Here is a 27927-nt window from a genome sequence, read left to right as displayed (position 1 = left end):
TTTACACAGGGGGTAAGGAATGTAGGTGGGGAAGGAAGGAAATGTAAAGGTGACCCTGATTTGGGCTTCAGACAATATAGACAAGCCTGATGTAAGGAGAATCTGAGACCCCATGGGGAAAAAAAGAAGCCACAAGGTCTAGTGATAGGAGGGAAATGGCGGTTTCCAGGGGAGTCGAATGGGCACAAGTCCTCACTTAATGACATTGTTCTGTGAGTTTAAGCAAAATGACATATAACCAAACCAATTTTATGTCGTTGAACTAAATGTTATTCAAGGGCTACGTACATCTGTGGCACTGCCTGCCTCAGAGATCTATGTACCAGAAAACCTCCCCACGTGAGACTTGGGCTAGAAGCAACCACGCCCTTAGAGGTTACAGCACAGTAATCACGTGACACTCAGGTATTTCAGTTGGTTATGGAAAATGTGCGGAAAGGACACCTTGGTCCAGTGAAGATTGCTTTAAGCATAAGCATATGTCCTATAAAGAATAAACTTTCTAAGCTTTTATTTTAAAGTTTAGAAAAGGAAGCTATATGATGGTCAAACTTTGGTAGCTTGCAATTGAATGCAAGAGCATCCAATCATTGTAAATTACCTTAGTCTTGTCTAGTATAAGGTCAAAACTGTTCCCAGCCAAAGGGAAGCCATGTCCTTCTACACCTGCTTGCCACTCACCCTTCCCTGCCCTTTGATTCTGAAGGACCAACAAAAATCATACTTCAGAAACACAGTGGAACTGTATTTACAGCCTACTTGCTTATTAAGATTTATGTATTCAACTTACATGCTAATGAATTCATACATTAACTGAAGTTCCAGAAGATATGTACAAATTTCCCATGGATTCAAAATTCATGTAATTTATTTTATTAGTATGAATTTAAAATAAGCATTGAAGACTGAGTTCAAAGTTTTCATAAAAATTAGAAGCACAAAAAGTTAATGTTTACAAAGGTATTTTGAGTGAATGCTAGGTTTTTTTTAAATATATTTTTTATTTTTTTAAATTTATTTATCTTTAGAAGGGAAGGGATGGAGAGAAGGAGAGAATGTATGGTTGCTTCTGGTGCATCCCCTGCTGGGAACTGGCCTGCAACCCAGGCATGTGCCCTGACGGGGAATCGAACTGTGATCTTTTGGTTTGCAGGCTCGTGCTCAATCCACTGAGCTACACCAGCCAGGGCTTGGTTTTTTTAAATGTGATTTTTATTAAATGGTGGAGGTATTAAAACAGAATTAACTCTCTGAAATCTGGACAGAGAAGAGAGCCAGAAGGAGGCTCTTCAACAAAGAAGAAGCGGTTATATCAGATGTCTGCAGTCTTCTCCCTGAAACTGGCTTCTTCTTTGGGGGTATCTTACTTCAGTTCTCAGTGTCACCACAACTTCTGATACAGGGAAAATTTCTCTTTAAAAATCCAATTCATCACTTAAAATATAAAGTGCCAATAACTTTCCCCCCAAAATATAAATGTGCATTTTTAAAAGAGAACTTTCACTAAAAAGTTGAACAGAAAAGTTCACATTCCCACGTGAATTGTTAAAAACAGTGCAATTTCGAAGTACTTTTATGTCATTATGGAGCCTAGAGAAGTAGCAAAGGGTTTGACAGTTCCCAAATCTCCGTTTAAAAAAGTACACTTGACTTGGAAGGGCAGATGTGACTTGGGAGTACCATTTCCTCAACAGATGGCCTCTAACTGCCCTCTTATCTAACTTGTCATGTGTGTTGTGTTAAACATAGCCATTCATCACCTCCCACCAAAGCACAAAGTACAAGATATGAAGCTCAGAGTCCCAGATTTCCTGGTGGCTTCCAACTCAGTTTCACTTTTCAATTTGTGGAGCAAGTGACTGACTGGAAGGATGCTGGCTTATGGGCCACAAAATGATTCTCTAGTCCTTTGTTTCCTGGTTGTAATAGTCATGTCTATTACTGGGAAGCATTCTCCTGATTCACTCAATTTATCTGATCCAGCCCATCAGAAAGTGACTAGACAAAGCCCACGCATATCAAATACAAAATCTTACTCATACAGTAACTATAGCATATAAATTGTGTGAATTAAACACAGATATTATCACATGAAATTAAATGAAAGTTGAGGGAATTTAGCGCTCACCAAACAAAATATTCAATTAACAAAACATTTTTTAAAAAAGGCCAAATCTTACTTAATTTTGACTCTTTAGAGGAACGTGGTATATATCTGTTTTTCTATTGTGATGTTTAGCTTTTTGACAACCCACCGTTAAAAATAGTTCTCTGGATATAACTGCAATAGTCATGTTAATTCCTGTATCAAAGGTATCTAATCTAAACTCTTTATATTTTCATGTAAACTTAAGGTTTTAAGAGAGTTCCAAAAGGTGCAAATCTATATGTTACTTAGATAATTTTCTTGTTAAACATAAATTTTTGGTACTAAATACTTGGTAACTTTATTCATTTATCAGTACTATCAAAATACAAATTAGAAATAAGAAAATTGTCTAGTGAGCAAAGTAGTTTCAAAAGTAATTATATTTAGATATCTTCATTTATAATCTTATATCTGTAACATTAGCTCTAAGAAGTTATCACTAAACATGTCAATAAAAGTGAACAGTATGTCAAAGTTTTTTTAAAAATTATATTTAATAGATTACTTACCTTTTTGCTTTCCCCTAAGAGGATATATCCTGAGTTTTTCAATAATGTCAACTATGATCAAGGAAGTCAGAACCAGAGAGACTGGCAGATCAGGCAAGGTGTTAGGTAAGACATCAGCAGTACCATTAATATGCTTTTGAACCTGTTTTGAGAAAACCACTTAGAAACATTAAATGTTTGTACTTTTGTTGTTTAAATTTTTTTTATCATCTGAAAGCAGTGCTATACACATTTATTAAAGGACTAAAAGCTTGGTTTTCAGTTCTTCAACTATTCAACCACACAAGGTTTTGAATCATTTCTAAAGATATAATAAAGATTTATATCAATGGAAGAGTTTTCAGTTTAAGAAAATGTATGTGAAAATATAACAGCAGGCTCTTGGTAGTGGTAGAATGGGCAATTCCTTCCAACCCTACTGCTATGCAGAGCCTTTGAGAGTCCTAGCTCAAAGAGCTAGGGGGCAAGTATTGGAGTTTAGGCTCTTCAAAGAAGGGAGAACCCAGGTAAACCCAGTTAGGCTTTCAGGTATTTTCTTCATCTGATTAAAATATCTACCAAAAAAAAAAAAACACCCATCCCTTTAGCAAGTATCAAATTAATGGTGCTAATGTTGAGAGTTTTTTTTTCCTGATCATCAGGAACAAAATGAAGATGCCATCATGACCATTTCTATTCAACATTGGCTAAGAGGTTCTAGCTAGTATAATAAGACAAGATAAAGAAATAAACAATATAAGCATTGGGAAAAAATCAAAACAAAACATCATTATTTGTAGACTATATAATTGCATATGAAGAAAATTTTCCTAAAATGTATGAATCATTCTACATACCAATAATGAAGAGCAAATGAGTTATTTAAAAATGATGACATTCAATGCAACTTCAATCAAAATTCACAACTTTTGAGGAAAATGACAAGTTGATTATAAAATGTTTTTCTTTTTTTAAATGTATTTAATTATTGTTCAAGTACAGTTTTCTCTTTTTTTATTATAAAATTTATACAGAAATGCAGAAGGTTAAGACACTAGAAGAAAAAGAAAAAGGTATGAAGATTTACTCTTCTGGATATAATGGAGCTAGTATAATGCTCCAAGGATCGAGTCAGTATGGTGTTGGCACAAGAGCAGAAAAGTAGGTAATGGAACACAACAGAAAACTTAGAAATAGACCTTGTATACACACACCTAATTTACAACAAAAGTAGCATTGCAGAGAGATGTGGGCAAACAGACTTTTTAATAAATGGTACACAGTCCATTGGGTGTTATTTGGAAAAAAAATAAATAGAACTTCTCTCCCTACTACATAATATATATATGTTATCTCTAGAAAAATTGTAAATCTAAAAGAGAATGGTAAAACAGTATAGAGCCAAAAATATAACATAGGAGAAGATCTTCAGGACCTCAAGTTTCAAATTCACAATATGTCAAAATCCTCTCAAACTAGTTACCAAAAGCACTATTCATAAAGGAACAAAACTGATAAACTGGAATATTTTTAAATTAAGAACATCTATATCAAAATACATTATTAAGAGTATTAAATCACAGAATATGAAGACATTTGCGATATATATAATCAATGAAGAGCTTGAAATCTGAATATATAATTTTTCCAAATTAATTTTTAAAAGGGTAACACAATAAAAATGGGCAAGAAAAAGTGCTCAATCTCATTAACTATTGGAAAAATAAAACTTAATACTACAATGAAATTCAAGAGTATAACCAGCAGAATGTTAAAATAAAAAGACTTGTAATGCAAGTGCTGGTGAGGATGTAGAGCAACAGAAATGCTCATCTGTGCTAGTGGAAGTCCAGATCGCTATGACCTCTGGAAAACTGACTATCTGTTGCAACTGAACATTTGAATGTCTTATGACCCATTACTTCTACTCCTGCATATTTAACCAACGGAAGTGCTTGTGCACCCATAGACAAATGCAAGGATGTTCGCAGCAGCATCATTTATAGTAGTCAAAACTGGAAACAGCTGAACTGGCCATCAGAGGTAGAACTGATGAAGGAATTGTGATATATTCATAAAATAACTCTATGAGAATGAAAATGAATGGACTATAGTTATACACAAGAACACGAATGGCCTATATTTTTGAATAAAAGAAGCCAGACACAAATTAGATAAAAGATAGATAGATAGATGATAGATAGATAGATAGATAGTTAGATAGATAGTTAGTTAGATAGTTAGATAGATAGATAGATAGATAGATAGATAGATAGATAGATAGATTTGATTTCCCTTTATATAAGGTTTAAAACAGATGAACTAATCTATGGTATTAAAAATGAAGGTAGAGCTACCTTTGGGTAGAAGGTAGTTGTTGCAAGGAACATGGGGTGGCCCTTAGGCAGCTGGCAAAGCTTTATTTTTTGACTTGAGTAGTGTTTACACAGGGGTTTGCTCTGTGGTATCCCATTAATATTGTACATTTTTGTTCTGTGCACTTTTCTGTTTGTGTAATTCATTTCAGTGAAAAATAACCCTGATACTCACCTCTCTAACAACATTTATACTTCATCTAGTTGTCTTTTTTATCTCTACTATCAGTAATTACTAAAGATCAGAGACTGTCAAATTTCCTGAGTAGTCTATTCCTAGTACCTAACTTAGTGCCTGGCATCTAATATGCACTTAATGATACCTGCTCAACTTATAAATGAAGTATCACAAAGTGCTTTAAGTTGTGCACTTTGAGAAAGTGAAAATTCTGTCTTTCATGGCAACTTACAAATAATTAAGATTAGTAAGGCATTCTTCTTTGGACTTCTTAGATAATAAATTCTTATAGCCTGAAAATTCTGCCTATAATATTCCTGTCCTACAAATATCCAGCCATTAGAGTCCTTTTGAAGTTGCATTTGGTTAAAACATAAAGTTATTTTCAAATAAGCATCATGTGTGAGTGATTTGTCAATGGATATATTATCAAAGATCTTAGAGTGTGAGGGGTTTTTCACTGAAATATTCCTCTATTCCTTTAGAATTCAGTATGATCGTGAGAAGCATCAGGTTAGAACAAACGTAAATCCTTGCATTTAAAAATTATTTTGAAATAACATTCCTGCCTCTCACACACAAACACAGAAGTAATCTTTTTAAAAATCTTTGCTAGAGTTTCCTACATAATCTCAGAGGTAACAATGACCTTGGGGGGAGGGGTGTGTATGTGTGTAATATATTATATGTATAATATATGTTAGTATTCAGAACACACTGTTTGGAAGAACACTGGATAAAATAAACTTGAAGAAATGTGTTGGGCACACCACTCTAACAAGGAATTTTAAAAACTCAAAATCTGCCCTGGCTGGTGTAGCTCAGTGGATCGAGCGTGGACCTGCGAACCAAAGGATCAACGTTCAATTCCAAGTCAGGGCACATGCCTGGGTTGCAGGCCAGTTCCCAGCAGGGAATGCATGAGAGGCAACCATACATTGATATTTCTCTCTCTCTCTCCTTCCCTTCCCCTCTAAAGATAAATAAATTTTAAAAATCTAAAAAAAAACCCAAACAACAACAAAAAAACCCTCAAAATCTTTCAGCAACAGAAATAAAAATTCCATACCTCAGTTACTGCTACAGAAAAGCTGAAGCTGGGGAGTGTGGTGCACACCACACACATCATCATAACAGGTCTCCTAGCAAAGGAGAAAAAAAATAAAGAGCAATAATGTACAAGATCAACAGTTCCTGTTATTTTGCTAATTTTGCAGTTCCTGTTCCATTCATCTAGTTTTTCTAAGAAGCTACTGCTTCCCTATTTCCATTTCCCAAATGCTTGACCATGGCAAAGAGGAACACATGCAACAACTAGAATGCTTTTCTAGGACAAAGGGGGAGAGGTTTCCAAATAATTAATAAATCATAGGCAACAAAAGCAACACAAGGCAGGACCCATGGCATGCAACATTTTCATAATCCATAAATTAGGATCCTACCTCAGAGTTCTGGCTCTCGTGACCAACTGCTAAAAAAAAAAACGCCAACTTTTTCAAGTTATATTATACCCAATGTTGTAAAATTTACTTTTTTAAAAGCATTTAGAGATGATATTTAGATACTAAAGGATGACTTAAATTGAAAACATTTAGATGTTATTTACTCGAACCAAAAAATGTCATATGCACATGAAAATAACATAATTTTTCACTGGCTTTTGGACCACTTCTTGAATCTTTCAGATCAATTCATCAAATAGTTATGAGGTAGTATATGTACTTATTAATCTATATTTGAGAGAATTTATATATATTCCTCTAGCATCATTAGTTTGGGAAAAAACAAAATATATGCAAAGATTATCTATATTAAAATAGTTACCTTCTCTTCCCTTAGTTAAATAGATATTATATAATCATTACATTTATAGGATGGTGTGTATTTAAATACAAAAAGTGCTGAATTCCTTCAAATGACTAAGAATTTCTCCTTGGCCCTGACAGGTATCCCTCTAATTTCATCCCCATCTCAGGTGTTCTAGGTTTAGACATAATTTATGGGGTGGGATGGCCACTCTCTTATAACCAGACCCAGCACAACCTGCTAAAACTGTAGGATCAGATTTTGAATATATAGCTTTGCCCCTCTGTGAGTCCTCATCCTCGTTCCTACAGCACTCAGTTCTCTAAGACTGGCTAGAGGGTTCATAGAGTCCTCTTCTCAGCTTGACCCCAGGAACTATTCCTGAATCTCTTCTTTATCTGTATTATCTCCCTTGATTATCTCAGCCAAACCTCTTTCTTTAAATGCCACCGACTTACCAAGGACTCCCAAACACACTAAATATATAGACAAGTATATTGGCCTCGACCCTGAGCCCTGCACTTGTACGCTCAACTATCTGGAGCCTCCACCTGGATTTCTAATAGGCTGCTCAGGATTAACATGCCTGGAAAGGAACCCACATCCTTCCCTATACCTGTTCCGATCATCATCAAATCCTGTCTGATTCCCTGCCAAGATACATTTTGAATTTATCCTCTGCTATCATCTTTCATCTGCAGTATTGTCTAACTAGTTTCCTGTTACTGCCTCTATTTTTACCTAGCAGCATTTTCTCCATGGAGCCAACAGTTATATTTTCAGATTTAAAACATATTATAACTCCCCTACACAAACATCTCCAAAGTTGATGTACGGGAAGAACACAGAGTTATTGTTTATTGAGTACAGAGTTTCAGTTTGGCAAAATGAAAAAAGTTTTGTGGATAGATGGTGGTGCACTCAGTAGTGATCAATTAGAATAAAATTGAAACCTATTACTCTAGCCTACATGCTCCACATGATATAGTTTCCCTCATTTCTCCTACGCTCATCCTCACTCAGAATGACCTACATCTCTAACACCTACTTAACCCTGACCTTACTGGCCTTCCGGCTATTTCATGATCCTAGCAAGGTTGCCACGCCTCCAAGTCCCACCCTGCTTATTCCTTTTGCCAGTGGCTCTCTACTCCTGGATCTTCTGTGCCTGGATTTTTGTTGTCATAAAAAAAATTTACATATATAAAGATACATGACTAACCCAAATTCTGCTAATTATTTCTTTACTTGCTTGTTTTTTATTGCATCCCTCTTTGCCCATATCCAAGGTAAGTTTCTTGGAAGCAGGGGCCTGTTCTAATTGTTCACTACTTATTCTTCACCATGTAGAACAATGTTTCTCAACTTGTTTGTACAACAAAATTTCTGGGACTCTGGCAAGTCCTATGGAATCTTCTCGGAATAGAATTTTTAAATGTAGAAAATAAAATAATACTTACAAAGCAGAGCAATTATATTGAAAAAGTAACCTAAAACCTTAATTTTGGGGTATATTAATAAATGTGTCTATCTGTGAATAGAGTGTCTTTGTATTTTCTCTGAAGTAAAAACTGTAATCACCAGTGGAAACTGTAATCACTCATAATTTCAGGGTAGTGAAGATCATAAACCTTATCCTGAAGTATCTGAACCACTTATAGTGGATGCAAGATGGTGGAAGAGTAGTTAAAGTTACACTGGTCTCCTCCCAGGACCAAACTGGAATTACAACTAAAATATAGAGAAATCAATCTGAATAACCAACTGAAGACCAGCTGAAGAGAAGTATTACATCTAAGGATTCAAAAAAACTCACATCAAGACTGGTAGGAAGGGGGGGAAGTAGAAAAAGTTTGGTCCCATCCCCGAGGGTAGTGGCTGAGATTCCAAGGGATACCTCAGCTGCAAAGGTTTCCCATCAGGAAAATGGGGGTCTCATCCCCACACTGAGCTCCACAGCCAAGAACACCATAGCCAGGAGGAGGCAGCCACACAAAATCTGGCTGTGAAAATGAGTGATGATTTCATCCAGCAGGGACACTGGTGTTGCTAGATATACAGGCACACTCTTAAGGGGCCAATGCACAAAATCTCACTTGCAGCCACTCACACTAGGCTTCAATGGAAGGAGAGCAGAGTGGACTCAGTGGACTGAGAGGACAGGCTGGGCCTTGTGGCTCTAGGGAGAGAGTGAAAGAGACAGCTGCCAGAATCTTGTGCTGAGTCCCACACCCATACCACAGATGCCATCTTTCTTGGGTGGAGCACTTTTCTCCTTATAGCATCAGCCTGGGCAAATGCAATAACCCCACCCTGTATACCTCATGCCTTGCTAAGAACTCAGCTCCCTGGCTGAGGTACAGAGATCTAGGCAGACTCAGGGGTGTCAGTAACTAAGTTGTGTGGCTTCAGGGCCAGTGGCCTCACTTTTCCATGAAACTGACTCCCCCTTAGGGGAGTTCCACTAGCCATACCCTCCTGATTCCTGGTGATCCTGCCTTGCTGAGCTCAGTCTCCCAGAAGAATCTGGGGCAGACTAAGTTGCATAGCTCTAGGACTGGGGCCATTTTCCCCTCACATGCCCAAACCAATGCAAAGTCCTTCCTTCACATGGCTACAGTCTTGGTCTTTTTGCACCAGATAGACACTGCAGGCCTCACCCTGATGATTCTCTGAGACCTAGATTCAATACAAAGGTCTGTGGGCAATGGGCAAGGGGCAGCTGGACCAGGTATACCCTAGAACTTTTGCTGAAAGCCCTCAGACCTAGTACTGGCAGAAAGTTTGAACCTGTATCAATCTGGTTCCTACCAAGTGACTCACTAAGAACCTACCTCATGCAATTCAAATACTACCAGAGGCTATTCAGTGATTGAGCCCAACAGGCAGCCAGCAGGTTGAGGCAGGCAGAGGTGGGTCTCAGGATGCCTTGGGCATTTTGCTGACTGATCCCTGGTATGTAGCTTGGTTCTTGGTATGCAGCTTGGTATGCAGCTTGGTCTTTCCACTACATACCAAGGCCCAGCAGAAGCAGCCACAAACTGTGGATCTTTTTGTAGCTCCAAACGAGTTGCTCAAGGCCAGTCACAGACAGCATCTAATAGTGGTCGGCACCAGAGTACCCCCCAAGAGACCTTAGAACAAACAAACCTAGTGGCCAGCTTCAGACAACATCAGAAAAATTGAATGAGCTTCAACAGTGGCATATCCAAAGGGTTTTTATAGGCTCCACAACCTGCTCAGAGGAATTCTACTTCATATGCTCAGCACCTGCACAGCAGCTCATACACTGTAGTCAGGACTGATACTCAGTCAGCCAGCCAGAGGGTCAACCTCATGTACAAACAGGCCAATAGCAAACAACACTCATTTACAACAGCAAGCGGACATAAACCACACAAGGAATATTACTGGAGGATCCAGTTCAGGTGATCAAGGAGATCGTGCCACTGGGTGCCACAAAACACCTACCAAATAAGGCCACCCTACCTGGGTGATTCAATGTTTCACAAAAATCTCTGCATAAGATGTGATGCATGGGCAAGTACATCGTAATGATGAAGCTGCCTATCACCAGTTGCCCATAGCTGTGGCTTCCTGAATCATCCTACTAGTTTCCACAGAAGAATGTTCAAGCTTAACCCAAAAATGTGATGCAGATTCATTCCTCTCCTTGTTCAGTCATTTTGAATGCTACACACAGTGTACATGCTCATTCAGTGGCATCTACCACCCCCACTGACTAGTACAGTGAAATCATCACTGTTCTCGCATGCACATTCCAATCCACTCTCCTTGGCTGTCAGTTTACATTAATGTCATGTAAACCATTTTTATTATATTAACAATGGCTGGACATTTTCCAGAAATACCTTGTATATGCTGCCTACAAGAGAGCCACCTCAAAACAAAATTGACACACAGACTAAAAGTAAAGGAATGGAAAGAGATATTTCATATGCTGTGGCCACATGACTCAATTGGTTGGAGTGTCAGTCCACATATCAAAAGGTTGCTCTTTTAATTCCCAGGCACATGCATAGGTAAGGGGTTCACTCCCTGGTTGAGATACATATGGGAATCAACCAATTAATGTTTCTCACATCCATGTTTCTCTCTCTCTCCATTTCTCTCACTATAAAAATAAATGGAAACACATTCTCAGGTAAAAATTAAAAAGAACACACATTATGCAAACAGGAATGAAAGAAAAAGCAGGGGTAGCAATACTAATACCTGACAAAATAGAGTTTAAAACAAAGGCTATAAAAAGAGATTAAGAAGGACACTATATAATGATAAAGGGAGCAAACCAACAAGAGAATATAACCCTTGTAAACACTTATGCACACATTAATGAGCACTTAAATATGTAAAGCAAATCTTGATGGACATAAAGGAAGAGATTGACAGTAATACAGTCACATTAGGAGACTTTAACAAACTCATGACATCAATGGATAAATCTTCAAGAAAGAAAATAAACAAAAAAAATGGTGGCCTTAAATGACACACTAGATCAGGATTTAATATCTGCATTTGTTATCTTCAGAGCATTTCACCCCCAAAACAGTGAAATATACATTCTTTTCAAGTGCACATGGAACATTTTCTAGGGTAGGCCAATGTTAGGACACAAAACAAGTTTCAATAAATTTAAGAAGACTGAAATCACATCAAGCATCTTCTCTGACAATAACGATATGAAGTGAAAATCAATTGCAAGAAAAAACTGAAAAACACACAAAGATATGGAGGCTAAATAATATGTTACTAAACAATAAATGGGTTAACAATTAGATTAAGGAAGAACAAAACAACCTAAAATCTATGGTACACAACAAAAGTAGTCTTAAGAATGAAACTCATAGCATTATGGCCTTCCTCAAGAAACAAGAGAAATCTTAAATATGCAATCTATCATTATACTTAAAGGTACTAGATAAAGAAAAATGAAGCCAAAAGTCAGTAAAAGAAAAGAAATAATAAAGATCAGAGTAGAAATAAGAGTCTAAAAAAATACAAAAGATCAATGAAACCAATAGCTTGTTCTTTGAAAAAATAAAAAGTGACAACCTTTAACCAGACTCATAAATAAAAAATAGAGAGCACCCAAATAAATAAAATAAGAAATTAAAGAGGAGAAGTAATGATTGACACCAAAGAAATACAAAGGATTGTAAGGAGATATGAATAACTATATGCCAACAAATCAGACAATCTGAACAACATTGATAAATATTTATACACCATATAAACAAAATAAAGGATAAAATTATATGATCATATCAACAGACACAGCAAAAGCATTTGATAAAATCCTAGCAACATTTATGATAAAAACTCTCCACAAAGTGGGCATAGAGGGAATATACCTCAATGTAATAAAGGCCATATATGACAAACACACAGTCAACATCATACTCAATAGGCAAAAACTAAAAGTGTTTCTCCTAAGATCAGAAACAAAACAGGGATGTCTGCTCTCACCACTCTTATTCAACATAGTACTAGAATTACTAGCTACAGCAATCAGACAAGAAAAAGTAATAAAAGGTATTCAAATTGCAGAGGAAGAAGTAAAACTGTCTTTATTTGCAGATGACATGATACTGTATACAGAGAACCCTAAAGATTCCACCAAAAAAACTGCTAGAAGTGATAAATGAGTTCAGTAAAGTAACAGGATATCCAGGAAAGGATATCCAAAATTGATATCCAGGAAACTGTTGTAATTTTATGCACACAATAATGAACTATCAGAAAGAGAAACTAAGAAAAAAAATCCCATTTGCAATTGCATGCAAAAAATAAAATAAAATATGTAGGAATAAATTTAACCACAGAGGTAAAAAGAGTTGTATTAGGAAAATTATAAGACACTGAAGAAAGAAATCGAAGAAGATACAAATAAGTGCAAGTGTATACCATGTTAAATAAAAATGTCCATATTACCCAAAGCAATCTATAGTTTCAACACAATTCCTATCAAGACACCATTGGCATATTTCAGAAAATGAGAACAAATATTCCAAAAATTTAAATGGAACCACAAAAGACCCCAAAAAGCCACAGAAATCTTGAGAAAGAAGAAAAAAGTTGGACAAATCTTGTCACCTGGTATCAGACTATACCGCAAGAGCATAGTACTCAAAACAGTATGGTAATGGTATTAAAAACAGACATGTAGATCAATGGAACATAATGGCCCAGAAATAAACCCATGTCTATGACCAATTAATATTTGACAAAGGAGGCAAAGACATACAAAGGGGTAAAGACAGTCTATTCAATAAATGGTGCTGGGAAAATTGGACAAATATGCACAAAAATGAAACTAGACTACCTTCTTAGACAGTACACAAGAATAAACTCAAAATGGATTAAATATTTAAATGTTAGCATCAACACCATAAAACTCCTAGAAAAAACCATAGGCAGTAAAATTTCAGATATTTCTCTTAGAAATATTTTTTCTGCTATAGCTCTATAGGCTAGGGAAATAAAGTAAAAATAAACAAATAGAAGTACATCAAACTGAAAAGACAACTCATTGAATGGGAGAGTATATTCATCAATGAAACTTGATAAGGGGTTAATATCCAAAATTTATAAAGAACTTATATAATTCAACACCAACTCCCTGAAAAAATGGCCAAAGACCTGAACAGACACTTGTTCACAGAGAACATACAGATGGCCAATAGAAATATGAATGGATGTTTAATGTAACTAATCATCAGAGAAATGCTAATTAAAACCACAAGGAGATATCACCTCACACCTGTCAGAATGGCTACCATCAATAAATCGACAAAGAACAAGTGTTGAATGAGGATGCGGAGAAAAGAGAATCGTTATGTACTATTGGTGGGAATGCAGATTGGTGCAACCATTCTGGAAAACAGTATGGAGTTTTCTCAAAAAATTAAAAATGGAACTGCTATATGATGCAGCAATTGTGCTTCTGGTAAAAAATCCAAAGAAACTCAAAACACTACTTTGAAAGGATATATACACCCCTATGCTCATTGCAGCCTTATTTACAATAGCCAAGCTAGGGAAGCAGCCCAAGTGCCTATCAATAGAGTAGTGGATAAAAAAGCAGTGGTACATTTACACAGTGAAATACTTCTCAGTCATAAAAAGAAGAAAAATCTTACCATTTGTGATAGTGTGGATGGATCTGGAGAGTATTATGCTAAGTAAAATAACCCATTCAGAGGAAGACAAATACCATATGATTTCACTTACATGTGAAATCTAATGAACAAAATAAACTCACAAACAAAATGGAAACAGACTCATAGATACAGAGAACAGACTGACAGCTGTCTGAGGGGACAGGGGTTGAGGGGTTGGGTGAAAAAGGTGAGTGATTAAACAAAACAAAACTCACAGACACAGACAACAGTGATTACCAGAGGGCAAGGGGGGTGGGGAGAAGTAGAACAGGGTAAAGTAGGGATGAAGGGTGATAGAAGGAGATTTGACTTGGGGTGGTGAACACACAATAGAATATACAGATGATGTGTTATAGAATTGTACACTTGAAATATATATAGTCTCATGAACTAACGCCTCGCCTCATTATATTCAATTTAAAAAAAACCAATCATATCCTAATACAAAATGATCTAAGGAACATGAATAGATCTATGTAATAAAATTATAGGTCATGCTAATACCTCTGTAGTGTTATCAACATTCAAATGACAAGAAGTGCTAGCTTTCAGTTTGAGATTAGTGAAAATAAAAAATGTAACTTGTTTCTTAGCCAAGTTCAAGAACATCATGATGCTAGAGAATATCTTGCACATAGTAGAAACTCAATAAATACTAACTGAACAAGTAGAATAGTTAATAAATAAATATCAATCCAAGTCTTTATTGTATTTAACTAGAAATAATGATAACATATAATTGGAAATTTTAACTTACTGCTAATATGTTTATAATTTATTAATGAATATTATGAGTTGAATTACATCCCCTGAAAAAGATATGTTGGAAATCCCAACCCTTAGTACCTCTGATTGTAACCTTATGAGGAAACAGCACTTTTAAAGAGATGAGAAGCTACAATGAAGTAGTTAGGGTGTGCCCTAATTCAACATGACTGGTATCCTTATGAAAAGGGGAAATTTAGAGAAAAATATGCGCAGAGAGAAGACTGTGTGAAGAAACACAGAAAGACGCCACATGACAATAAAGCCAGAGATCAACCAGAGTGATGCGTCTACAAACCAAAGAATGTTAAAGAGGGCTAACAAAACAACGGAATCTAGGAGAAAGGTCTGGAACAGACTCTCCCTCACAGCCGTCAGCTGGAACCAACTCTGCCAACACCTTGATCTCAGGCTTCCAACCTCCAGAACTGGGGAACAATACATTTTTGTTGTTTAAGTCACCCAGTGAAAAGTATTTTGTTGGCAGATGCAGGAAACAAATACGATCTGCTTTAGGGAATTGGGGTACTTCCATAACAAATACCTAAAGGGTGGAAGTAGCTTTGGAACTAGATTATGGATAGAGTCTGGAAGAGTGGGAAGATGCATGCTAGAAAAAGATTGCCTAGAAGAGACTGCTAGTGGAGATTCTGGTGAGAGTTTGAAAGAAAAAAAAGAAAGCTGTAGAGAAAACCTCTCTCCCCCTAAAGAATACGTATATTGTCAAGAATAGATGCTGCTGGAAGTATGAATGTTAAAGGTGCTTCTGGTGAGGTAGTATATAGAAATGAAAACCATGCTATTGATAACTGAGGGGAAAGTGATCCTTTAAATAAGTGGGCAGAGACATTGGCTGGATTGTGTTTTTTGGGGTAGAATGTAAAACTTGTAAGCAATTAATTCAGGTCTTTAGCTGAGGAGATTTCTAAGCAAAGCAATAGGATACTGTTTGGTCTCTCCTTGCTGATTATAGTAAAATGCAAAAAAAAAAAAAAAGGAGGTAAATTGAAGAAGAAATTATTAAACAAAAATGAGCCAGAACTTGAAGATCTGGAAAATTTTCAGCCTATCAGTATTGGAAAAAATGAGAGAGCATGTTCTGGAGAGAACACTAAGGGGGTGGCTTGTGGACCCAATTAAGTACTTTAGCAGAAACACCCACAGGTTTCACCAAAGGGGGAAAGAGATGGGACAAAAAGAAGGAAGGCTGTCAGACCTCTGGGATACAATAGGCAGGAAATGCACTGATGGAGCTACTGGGATGTAAATGTCTTATGTTTCAAGAAAAAGGAAAGATACCTATGGTGTTACAGAGGTCCTGGATGTGCCAGGACCACCATCAAAGGGGTCAGATGTCCCCTCCTCAAATCTAAAAGGCAAGGTTGTGGCCCAGGGCCACGGGGGTGAAACCCCACCCTGATGACCCCAGAGGACAGAGCATCCAATTTCAGAATAGCCTTAAAATTTAATGAAATTTGCCCTACTGGCATTCAGACTTGCTTGGAACCTGTGACTCCCTTTGTCCTTCCAACTTCTCCCTTTTGGAGGAATGGAAATGTCCCTTCTATACCAGTCCCACATTGTGTCTGAGAAGCAAGTAACTTGTCGCCTGGCTGCACGGCTTTATAGTCAAAAAGGAATTTTTGCCCCAGAAAGAATCATACCCTGAGTCTCACCCATAACTGATTAGGATGGTTTAGATGATGAGCTTTAGAACTCCTGAGTTCATGATGTTTACATGGAATTTTGTACTTAGAGTTGATGCTGGAATGATTAAAGCATTTGAAGATGCTGAGATGGAGTGAATGGTATTTTGCACATGGGAAGAATGTTCAGGGACAGGGGGCAGGGGCACAAAAGGCAGGCTGTTATCAGTTGAATTGTCTAAAAAACAAACCGTATTGAAGTCCCAACCCAAATTACTTGAGAATGTGACTATATTTGGAAATAGGGTCATTGCAGAGGTAACAAGTTAAAAGGAGGCCATTATAGTGGGCCCTTATCCAACATGACTGGTGTCTTTATAAAAGGAAAGATCTGGAAGTAGACACGCCAAAAAGAAGACTGTGGGATGGGACACAGGGAGGGACACGTGAAGATGAAAGCAGAGATCAAACAGGTGATACATCTGCAAGCCACGGAGTGCCAGTGGCAGAAGCAGCAGAAGCGGGGAAGGAGCCTGGAACTGATTCTCTGTCACAGCCTTCAGCAGGAACAACTTCAACGACACTTTGATCTCAGACTGCAAGCCTCCTGGACTGGGAGACAATGAGTTTCTGATGTTTTAGCCACCAAGTTTGTGGTACTTCATAAGAGCGATCTTAAGAAACACATCCAATGAGTTACAGCATTTATGTTAGAAATATCACAGACATTTCTTTGAAGGTGTACTCAAGCTGAAACTAAAGCAAGACTGAAACCACAGGACAGATTGGCTGAAGAGGAGGACCTGTGCACTTGGTATAAGGTTCAACTCAAAGGCCGAGTTAGGGCGCTACCAGTAGAGCTCTGTGCGCATCTGTAGTAAACTGCCAAGAAGAAGGACTCTCCCAGGAGAGCTCAGCCACAGTGAGTTAAACATTCCTGTTTCTGCAGCAAGAATTCTTGTCCTGAGACTCCTCACACAAGAAGCACGGTGAGTGAAAAGGTCAGGTAACCAGGGAAACCCCTCTCTGCTCAGAAACTCACAGAGGTTCTTTTACATAAATTGTTAAGACAAAGATTCCTCCTAGTCTTTTAAGGCTTCCAACATAAAACAACAGCACCTGTCTCTACGCTCACCTCAGGGAGCTCCTGCTCTATGCCGAGTTCTACAGAAAAGCATCTTACAGGCTTTACTCAAACCCCACAACCACTCTCTGTGTGGGGCCCCATCCTTATTTTACGTAAGAGCCAAGTAATAACGAAGTCTTAATTGATTTGCCGAAGATCCCATAGCTGGGTGAAAGATGAGTTCTAATCCAGGTATTTCTGACTCCAAAACTCCCATTCCCATGCATTCTGCCACCTGTCCAGGCAATTTCTCCCCGCTCCTTCCTTTCTCAGCACAGTGATCTTCTCCTGCCTCTCGAACAAGTCCTGCTTATTCCCACATCAGCTCATCACCAAATTCATCATCCACTCCGCAATGTCTTCCTGCTCCTAGCTTGACTCAAATCTGGGTTTCCTTTTGAGAATTTCTCCTACTACTCAAAATACAACGCTCTCTTAATAAGCAACACATGTCTATTGAATACCTGCTGAGTGAAGGGCATTGTGTGGTGGGGCTGATGGAGTGAGGCAGAGGGTAGGAAACGTGAATTAGAAAGAGCACCTTCCACTCTGGCTGGGTGGCTCAGTTGGTTAGAGCATTGTGCCATACACCAAAAGGTTACAGGTTCGATCCCTAGCTGGGGCACATACCAGAGATAACCAATTGATGTTTCTCTCTCACATCAATCACATCTCTCTCTCTCTCTCCCTCTCTCAAATAAATAAACATATAATTGGGTAAATATTTTAAAAATAGAGCACCTTCCTCACTATTAGTACAAAGTTTTGATGACTCTCTTCTTTGGGCTCATCAAGGACTTGTGGCGGTCATGTAAAATTTAGTGATTTGGTGTATATTGTTTTACATTACTTTCCAATATTTTCATGTGTAACTGTGCAGTCTCCACGGCAGACTACAAGTTCCTTGAGGAAGGGACAATACCTAATGTATATTCAAGTATTCCCCAACAGTAGCCTGGGAATGAAGCATCTTTGCAGAGTGATAGTTTGGAAAATAGATAAAGTCAGAGAATGGACAGTCTTGAATGCCAGGCAGTGGCCATTCAGTAAATGCTAATTAAAAGAGGGACTGAGTGAATGAGAAATGGGAACTGGAAGGAAGTGCAAATAGGTAAATTCACAGCTATTCTAACAAACCCTGAGGTGGACTAATGGATCACTGTTTAACCTGGAGAATTTCCAGTAAAACTGTGCTATTAAATACATTACTAGTAATTTGGGGAGGTGAGGAAGATACACACGTTTATCTCATCTGTGGGGAACAGAAAATTCAGTGGGACAGCAAGTATTTTGAATGATACTATCAGGATTCAGAAGATTGCAATTAATTAAAAATATGACTAAAATCAATATAATGATATTGAATAGAGATAAGAGTCTACTGTTGAATTCAGGTTTAACAAATAGTGCAAGTATTTATCCATTGACCTATTCATGTAAACTGTGTGTGTCCAACACTGTTTTAAGGATACAAAGACTCATAAGACATACTCTGGCTTTAAGGCACTTACAGGTTATAGGAGTTTCTGAGACACAAGATGAGGAAACTGTGCAGGGAAAGCAAGTTTTTCAAGGAATTTTAATCAATCACACCCTCAGTTATGAAACGAGTGACACAGCTACCATTGAAGTCAATACATCGCATCAAGAGCTGAAGTCATTAGCTGTTTCAATAGGATATCAGGGTATTATGAGGTCATATCCACACACTAACAAGCCAGCCAGCATCCCAAGGAGACCTCCCAAAGGGAAAAGGTCCAGAAATCACAGGACAAGAATAGTTGATGACACCTGGACTCTGGGGAAGAGAAGACTTAGCAGACTGTGATGAGATGTAGCTGAGCTGAGAGAGTGGTAGGCTATTTCAAATGTTAGAAAAGCTTTAATATACATATAGTGAGCTCAGAAAAGTCATCCCCAGACACACAATTTTGGGAACCATCATCATGCAAGTGGTGCTTTTTATTATCAGAGCCAACAAAAGTGCTTGAAAACCAGTGAAAGGAGATAATTAGGGGGCAGTGGGTACTACTGCTGGCCATGGCCAAGTTCACTGGCAAATAGAGGGCCAAGTTCACTGCAGTCTACAAAGAAGATGGGGAGGAAGTCACAGGGTGGTAGATTTTATTTCAAAATAGGGAAATAAGACTGCTCAGAGAGACAAAATATAGTGAATTCCCTTTTAAAATCAGAGGTAGTCTATCTGTATGGTGAGAAATCGAGTAGCAAAAAAACTAAGGTGTCATCCAGACTTAGGATTCTGTGGGATGTATATTGTCAACACTGAACTTACAAGTAAGGAAACAGTAGATTTTTCAGGGATGGAACTGACATGCAGAAAACATTTTCCAAGAAGATTATTACTCTGTGAACTAGGATTGCGAAGGAAATGGGAGCAGAGAAAAGCAAAGGACAAGAACAACTGCTGATTGAGGTTGTCCAAGCCCCAGCATTAATTAATGCAATGCTCTTTGTGCTTCCCTGAACAAAACAACCATGACAATGACCTGACAATGGATTGGAACTTCAGGAAATCTGGGGAACCATGCCTGTAGAAGGTGGCTCTGGAAATAAGGGCCTAATGGGGTGAGGAAAACAGTCTGGAGAACCAAGAGCTGAAGCAAGAAAGATGAAAGAGGAAGAATTAATGGAATCTGGTGATTTATTGTGTATGCTGGGGAAGAAATACAAAAGTAAACATACTCTTGCTGATTTACTGAGTATGGGAGGGAGGCAAGGAAGAGAAAGCCTTCAGTCAGGTATCACACAATTACTACTGCTGAGCATTTAAGAGGATGACAGACCCACTGCAAGAAATGGTAGTGACCTGGGAAGAAGTAACTGTTAAGCACCAGTGTTGATTTGGTGACTTGCTGATGACATTCTCTGAGAGCGAGCTCCATTTCCTTGAGGTTAGCCAGTCTGCCCAGCAGTGCCCAGATGTGACTGCCGCTGTGCACATCACCTGTGTGAGCTGCTGTGGAGCTGCAAGGTGCTCTGGAGACCAGGCTCTGCAGACAGACACCCTGGGGTCAGTAGTGGCTCCAGTGCTCACTGGCTCTGTGGTCTTTTCATCTTTCTCCTAATTTCCTCATTTGGCGAATGGGCGTTATAAGTGTTCTTACATAATAAGGCTATAGAATTAATTAAAATAACATAGGCCATGTGTTTACAACTATGCTTGGTACATAGTAACTGTTCAAAACATATCTGTCCGTATTTTACTATGACTACAACTACTATTACTACTACTACCACTACCTGAAACAAAACAGCAAAATCTCATCCAATATGCTAAGGACCTCAGCAAGGTTAAATGTAGTCTAAAGTGGGGAGTCTTTCAAACTTGGCACTGCTCAGGATTCATGACATGTCATTGCCTGAAGTAAATAAATAAGACCTGAGAGAATTCCTGAAATATAACCCTGGGTCCCAGGGCAGTATAGGAATCCCAGTGAGCCCTCCAGCACTACCCTGCCTCGAGGGACCCTCTTCTCAGAGGTCTGCTGCAGTTTCTGGCTAGCCTTACTCAATGGTTTCACACATTTACTGTTGTTATAGGAAAGAATTTCTTAGTTATCGGGATATACAATTTAGTCTGCATATAAGTAGCTTTTCTTTATTCCTTCACCTCCCTAGTCTGTTATGAATTATGAGCAGCAACCCTGAGAAGGAGCAGTCATTCTAAAAGAATGAGGAAATGTTGGAAAGAATAAAGGAAAGAATCGGGTTAAAGTTCAGACTGTGCTGTGTATCTTCAGCTTTCTGGCATCATTTCCTCCCTCATAAAATTGGAATTACATCTACTTGGGCCACCTTGCAACACTGGCATGGAGGTACAGTGAAAAATATAAAATATGAAAGCACTGTGGATATGAAGAATACCTTAGAATAGGGGTCCCCAACACTCCTCCCCCTCCCATTAGAAAGTAGGCCACACAGCAGGAGGTGAACTTGAATATAATGCACTTGAATCATCCTGAAACCATCCCTCCCACTGCCCTACCTCACACCCATTCATGGAAAAATTGTCTTCCATGAAACCAGTGCCTGGTGTCAAAACGTTGGGGACTGCTGCCTTAGAAGATATTCATTGTATCACTCTACTGGCTCAATAATTCTCAAAAAAAAAAAAGTGTAAGATTCTCCAAACTTGAAGAGTATTACTTAAATAGCATAGAATTTTCTTCCATTTAACCAGTTTTATCATTACGTCTACCACTTCTCAGAGTCATTCTGAGGATTAAACAAGATCATGTTTTAAATGGAAACACTAAATTCAACTGGGGTAGTAACATTAACATCCATTTAGTGCCAGGCACTATGCTTAGAACTTCATGTGCATAATCTTACTCAGTTTCTCAAAACAACATCCCAGTGAAGAAACTTAAGTTGTCCTTTGTTGCTCATGAGAAAAGTAAAATTCCACGAATCTCAATAACTCACACAAGGCATCACAGTCTTTGTCAAAGCTGGGACTTCAGCTCAGGGCTGCACCTCGCAGCTGTGCTGCCGGGGCACACCCTTCACAAGCTCCTGACTCACCCTCCTCTGGAACCAGCCTCACTGTTGAGGCCAACATGGACCGACAGGAAGGTTCTCAAAGAGGCCCATCAACAATACAGCTGTGAATGCTAAGGACCGATGAAATTTCACGTAAACAACTATTTATTCTTCAAAAATAATTCATACTTCTAATACTTCCTACAGTAGCAGTTACTTTTGCATTATCTTCAGCTAGCAATTAAGATACATGGCACACTCGATATGGCCACATATATTAAAATATTCAAATTTACACCTTGGGGAGCCATATATAATGTCCAAATATACATCTTTGGGGGAAATGCATCGTAATGAGACTAACAGGGTTGAATTTTTCTTGAAACACACTTGGCATTCAAAGTCAGAAGAAATAAGGAAGTTGCATGAGATAGAGGAAACAGCATGGAACAGACTGATCTGGACTCACAAATCCCAGTTCTACCCCTTATGGAGTTTATCACCTGACAGAGTTAATCATTTCTTTGAGTTTCTATTTCTTTGCCTATAAAATGAGAACACTAGCACATAACTAACTCACCGGGTTGTCATAAAGTTCAAATGTAATAGTACAGAATGTGTGAAACTCCTAGAATAGTAGCTATTCTCTTCCGTGCCAGGAAGAGATAATAATATGATAGCACTCATGCCATGAGACCATAAGAAAATAGTTTCACAGTGTCACTGAAATTATAGATAACCTATCATATATCTAAAACTATTTAGAACACTTATGGCCAGCCACATCCAAAAGTAGAAAGAAAAAACCAAAGAGTATTTCACAAAAAAAATTACTGAAATATAATTGTTGTGACAGCCCAATGTACCTTAATACAAGAAGACTACCCGAACCAGACGTACAAAAGGAAACATGTGGCCTGGCTGGTGTAGCTCAGTGGATTGAGCGTGGGCTTGTGAACCAAAGAGTTGCCATTTCAGTTACCAGTCAGGGTACATGTCTGGGTTGCAGGCCACATCCCCAGTAAAGGGGTGCACAAGAGGCAACCACACATTAATGTTTCTCTAAAAAAAAAAGGAAACGTGCACTGGGAAGTAGAAGTGAAACTTACTTTCCTCAAACTTACTTTCCTCCTTACTCTCAATTGTCCCAAGAGCCTGGGACATTCAAAGAGGCAGGTTAGGGTGGTGGTTAGGAATACCAATTATGGAGTCACAGGGTCCTAAGTCCAAAGTCTGGCCCTTTCTCTCTCTAGTTAACCAATTGGGAAAGTTGTATAACTATCTAATCATCAGTTTCCTCTCCCAAGTAATAATAACAGACTTATCAAAATACCCACTTGGATGAGGTGGTATAGAATGAAATGAAATTCATAAATCTCTCAGCACATAAGTGAACAGTAAAGAAACAATTACAGCTTGATGATGATGATGATGATGATAATGATACATGACATGGGAAGATTTGCTGCCTGAATGATTAAGAACCTAGAGTCCTAGGAATTTGAGCCAGTGTGTGTGTGTGTGTGTGTGTGTGTGTGTGTGTGTGTGTATGACAGAATCTGCTTCCTGAGCTGCCGTGGCCAGTTTCCCACTGTTTAGTCCTGTGGTCACTTGAACCTCCCACCATTCCCTCAAAGCTCCCTGGCCTAGCCCATGAGCTAGTCCTTCTAAGGAGACTTAGAAGGCCAAAGCAACTCTCATGGAGTATAAGGAATAGAGGCCCCAAACTCAGCTCCAAACCCAACCTAGATAATCTACCGCAGGGGTGTCAAACTCATTTTCACCGGGGGCCACATCAGCCTTGAGGTTGCCTTCAAATGACAGAAATCATTTTAGGACTGTATAAATGTATTTACTCTTTAACTGTTAAGAAGTTGAAATTATACTCGGCCCTCTGAAGGCATGCATGAGGCTGATGTGGCCCCCGGTGAAAATGAGTTTGACACTCCTGATCTACAGGGTTTGGGTCAAGGTGTGGAAGACCCCTAAGCCCCACCGATAAAAGCAGTGCCAACCAAATGTTTTATTTCCTGCCAACCAAATGTTTTATTTCCCAAACCCTTCCGGAACTCTGCCCACAGAGAACTGAAGGTCCCTCGGAAAGTGTGATTCTCGAGGCCACGTTGGTATCAGCACCCTAAGGGCACTCCATGAACTCTACACTTCAGCCCTGCCTTCTGCCCCCTCCCAACAGTGTTTCTAGCTATATTTGTAACTATTTTTACATTTCCACCCTTGATTGTGTTAAAATTTACAGCTCCTTGCTTTTCAAATGCATTCTATGCTGTTCAACTTTTAAATAAAAGATCAGAATGAAAGAACATTTAAATTATCAAAGAATACATAGAAATCCCAGATGAGTGAGAATCAGATCTGAAGACCTAAAAAGAAAATATATATCTGAGATTATTTGTTCTTAATACCTTTACATGGTTTGATATAATCATTATCTAAACAGTCAGTTAAATCAATATTAAATCTCAATTTAAAATATTTTATATTATTATTGAAGTACTTCCCTCTATAAGGGTAACAGAATTTATCAACATAGTAAAGTATTATTTTTCTAAATCTAATTAAAGGACATAGTTGCCTAAAAAATCAGCTGGTTAATGGCCAAAGGATGCCCAAGACCTGCAAGACATGTAACAAAGCATTTGAAAATAGACACTACTTAAGTTTTATACAAAAGGAAAATTCTATATTATCATCTGTGATGTGGTTTCTTTAAATTTTATGCACTAAAATGTACAAAGGAATTAGGCCCAACATTTACTTCTCGGGGTATCACGGACTTCTGCTAGCTCCTATTTTCTGAACACCTCTAACTGATTATTTTCAGTCTGTAAAAAAATGACCCTACAAAAATATGAAAGATACCATAATATCAATACATTTATAGAAACAGTGGTTGCTATTTCTCCTGAATCTTACACTACATACATTTCCGCTGTGTTAACACCCTTATACATAGCACATGAGAAAATATCTTTGAAAGCATCTGAGGGATTCTCTGCTAAGGAATTCTTTTACTCACCATCCTTTAATTTTTTTTGTAAGACGATGTTTCTTGTATAAGAGAACTTTTATGGGAACCCAAATCAATAGACTCACTGAAGCCACATAGGCAATTGAACAGGAGACGATCAGCCAATAGTGAGTTTTTTCTGCTCCATTCCTTGTCACTTGATAGGCAGTTGCAAACTGTTCCATAATCACAAGCGTGGGAATGGAGAAAGCAGCAAACTCAAGAATCTCAAATACCAGGAGCTTGATTAGAGTGCCCGAAGCCATCCCGAGGAAATTCAACTGCGGAGACCAGACGTTCTCCAATGCCGGTCAGCAGCGTAAGGACACAGATATTGAACTAGGATCAAGTTCCTTGTACTCAGATCACTAACAAATGACATTTTTATTCTTTTATTGACCCTCATACAGTTCAGTGATCTTTCAACTTAACAACCGAGGTCTCTTAAAGAAGCAGAGCAGTTCTGTAAGTGATTGCCTAATGTGTTTGCCCATCCATTATTGGTGGTCAAATAAACTTCAGAACATGCTTTGAGGCACTGCTGGAAAGAGGACATTTAGTGTAGATTTTATTGCTAATTTGAGCACCAAAAATGTTTATGTAAATTTAACACTTGGTAAGTAGAATCATTGCAAGAATATAATTTTAAAGTTAAAGGGGAATCTAATCCCCTATTTTAATATCTAAGCAAATTCAGGCCAAGCAAAATATCCAAAACCTGAGTCTTCATCTTAGCAAGCAACCCCTCACTTTTCTTCAGTGTGCTTGAGAAAGGAGTTTGCCAACATTCTACTTGAGTTGTTTACTTGTTCTTACACATGAATTTCTATGTAGCACAGACTAACATTTTTACTTTGCTGGTCAGGAAACTAACACCTGTTTAGAAACCTGTTACCAGGATTAATGCTAAATTAAGAGCAATCTACATCGAGCCCCCAGGCATATCATATACTTAAAACAGAACAATTATTTCCACGAATATCCTTCCTCAGCACCTGTGATGAGCACTTTGCCAGGTGTTGGAGTGTGAGGATGAACGAGTGATGACAGAAGGTTCCTGCCATGAGATTGCTCACGGTTCACAGGAGGAAAAAAACCTATAAGCAACAAGACATAACTGAGGTCAGAATTATAATGTAAATGCTATGGTAACACAGAAGAGAACTTCCTCTTTGGTCTGTGGGAAGGGGAGGGAATGATAAGAACCAGAATTATAGATGGCAGGTGTCGAGATGTCAGTGACAGTTCAGGCAGTAAAAAGAAGCAAGGAGGCTGGAATAGGTTACAGAGTCCAGTGTGCCATGTGGCAACAGGGGAAGGTGATGTCAGAAAAGTCAGCTGGGGGCTGGAATGTAAAAGTCCCTGGTAACTGTGGTGGAGAGAGGGAGGGAAGGGGAGGGGAAGGAGGGTAATGGGGGATGAACGGTACTGAAAGGAGACTTGACTTTGGATGGTGAATACACAATCCAATATATAGATGATGTGTTATACAATCGTACCCCTGGAACCTACATGATTTTACTAACCAATGTCACCTCAATAAATTCAATAAAAATAAATAAATAAAAGTAATTATTGATTGGTTAAGACTTACTAATTCCATTTAATTAATTTTTCCTGGCTCTTTTGTAGTTCCCTTGTTCCTCTCTTGATATCTTCCTTATGAATAAGTAATTTTCTATAATGGAAAAAAAAAGAATGTAAATGTCCCATGAAAGGGTGTGTATGTGCATGCAACTTTTTCTGAACAGCAGTCACTTAATCATCTCGAAAGAAGGGTGAGCACAGGTGTGGAGGAAGGACAGGAGCACATTAAAAGCACGCTGGGAGCAAGAGAGGAGCCTGGCTGAGAGGTGAGAGCCTGTCCACAACTAACAGAGTGGGACTGATGGGAGCTCTGCCCCCAGCTGCTTGCTGTGCAGATGGCTTCCCCGGTGCCTGCCGTCACACTGGGGCAAGCCAGTACTTCTGTAGGCTCCTCCATCACAGACCCTTTGCAGAAGGGACTCTGCACTGTCTGGCTCTCCACGTGAACCCAGGATTCTGGTGATGGCTCTGAGGGTAATTAGCCAGTCACCTCTTCAAGCCATCTATCGTAGTTTTTTCACTTGAAGTTCAAATTCACTGGTTTAGCAGAAGCCCTCTCAAATGAAAGAAGAGTCTTGGAAAAACAGTGATAAGAATATGGATGAACAGAACAGAAAGGCCTCTGAGCAGCAGTTCCATGGCCAAGTGTTTCTCATGTCATGTAACAATATCAATTCTCTGTATCGGGGGTCCCCACCCCCGGGCCATGGACTGCTACTGGTCCACGGCCATTAGGAACCAGGCAGAACAGCGGGAGGTGAGCAGTAGGAGAGCTAGCGAAGCTTCATCTGTGTTTACAGCCATTCCCTATCACTGCATTGCCACCTGAGCTCCGCCTCCTGTCAGTTCAGTGGCAGCATCAGAATCTCATGGGAGCATGAACCATACTGTGAACTGCACACATGAGGGATCTAGGTTGCGTGATTTCTATGAGGATCTAATGCCTGATGACCGAGGTGGAGCTGAAGTGGTGATGCCAGAGCTGGGGAGCTGCTGCAAACACAGATCGTCATTAGCAGTGAGGTTTGACTGTACAGAGACCATAACAAATCAATTGCTTGCAAACTCATATCAAAACTCTATTAGAGAGCA

The 27927-nt window shown here is 38.6% G+C and overlaps 1 protein-coding gene across 1 annotated transcript in view; it reads right to left on the bottom strand.

Annotated features, from left to right (window-relative positions):
* The window catches only part of TMEM236 (transmembrane protein 236), a 41383-nt gene extending 14248 nt beyond the window's left edge, over positions 1–27135 (bottom strand). Inside the window, exons 1-4 of the mRNA XM_053654761.1 lie at positions 26843–27135; positions 26244–26345; positions 6260–6332; positions 2659–2800 (exon numbers count right to left, since the gene is read on the bottom strand). Of these exons, the coding sequence (XP_053510736.1) occupies positions 2659–2800; positions 6260–6322 (205 nt within the window). The 5' untranslated portion in view covers positions 6323–6332; positions 26244–26345; positions 26843–27135. The remainder of the gene's footprint in view (positions 1–2658; positions 2801–6259; positions 6333–26243; positions 26346–26842) is intronic.
* Between the last annotated feature and the right edge of the window lie 792 nt (positions 27136–27927).

This window comes from Artibeus jamaicensis, unplaced genomic scaffold, assembly GCF_021234435.1.
Source record: "Artibeus jamaicensis isolate MK-2021 breed Jamaican fruit bat unplaced genomic scaffold, CSHL_Jam_final contig_867, whole genome shotgun sequence".
Classification (NCBI taxonomy): Eukaryota; Metazoa; Chordata; class Mammalia; order Chiroptera; family Phyllostomidae; genus Artibeus; species Artibeus jamaicensis.
The sequence above is the reverse complement of the archived record's forward strand: the minus strand, read 5'-3'. Positions and strand labels throughout refer to the sequence as shown.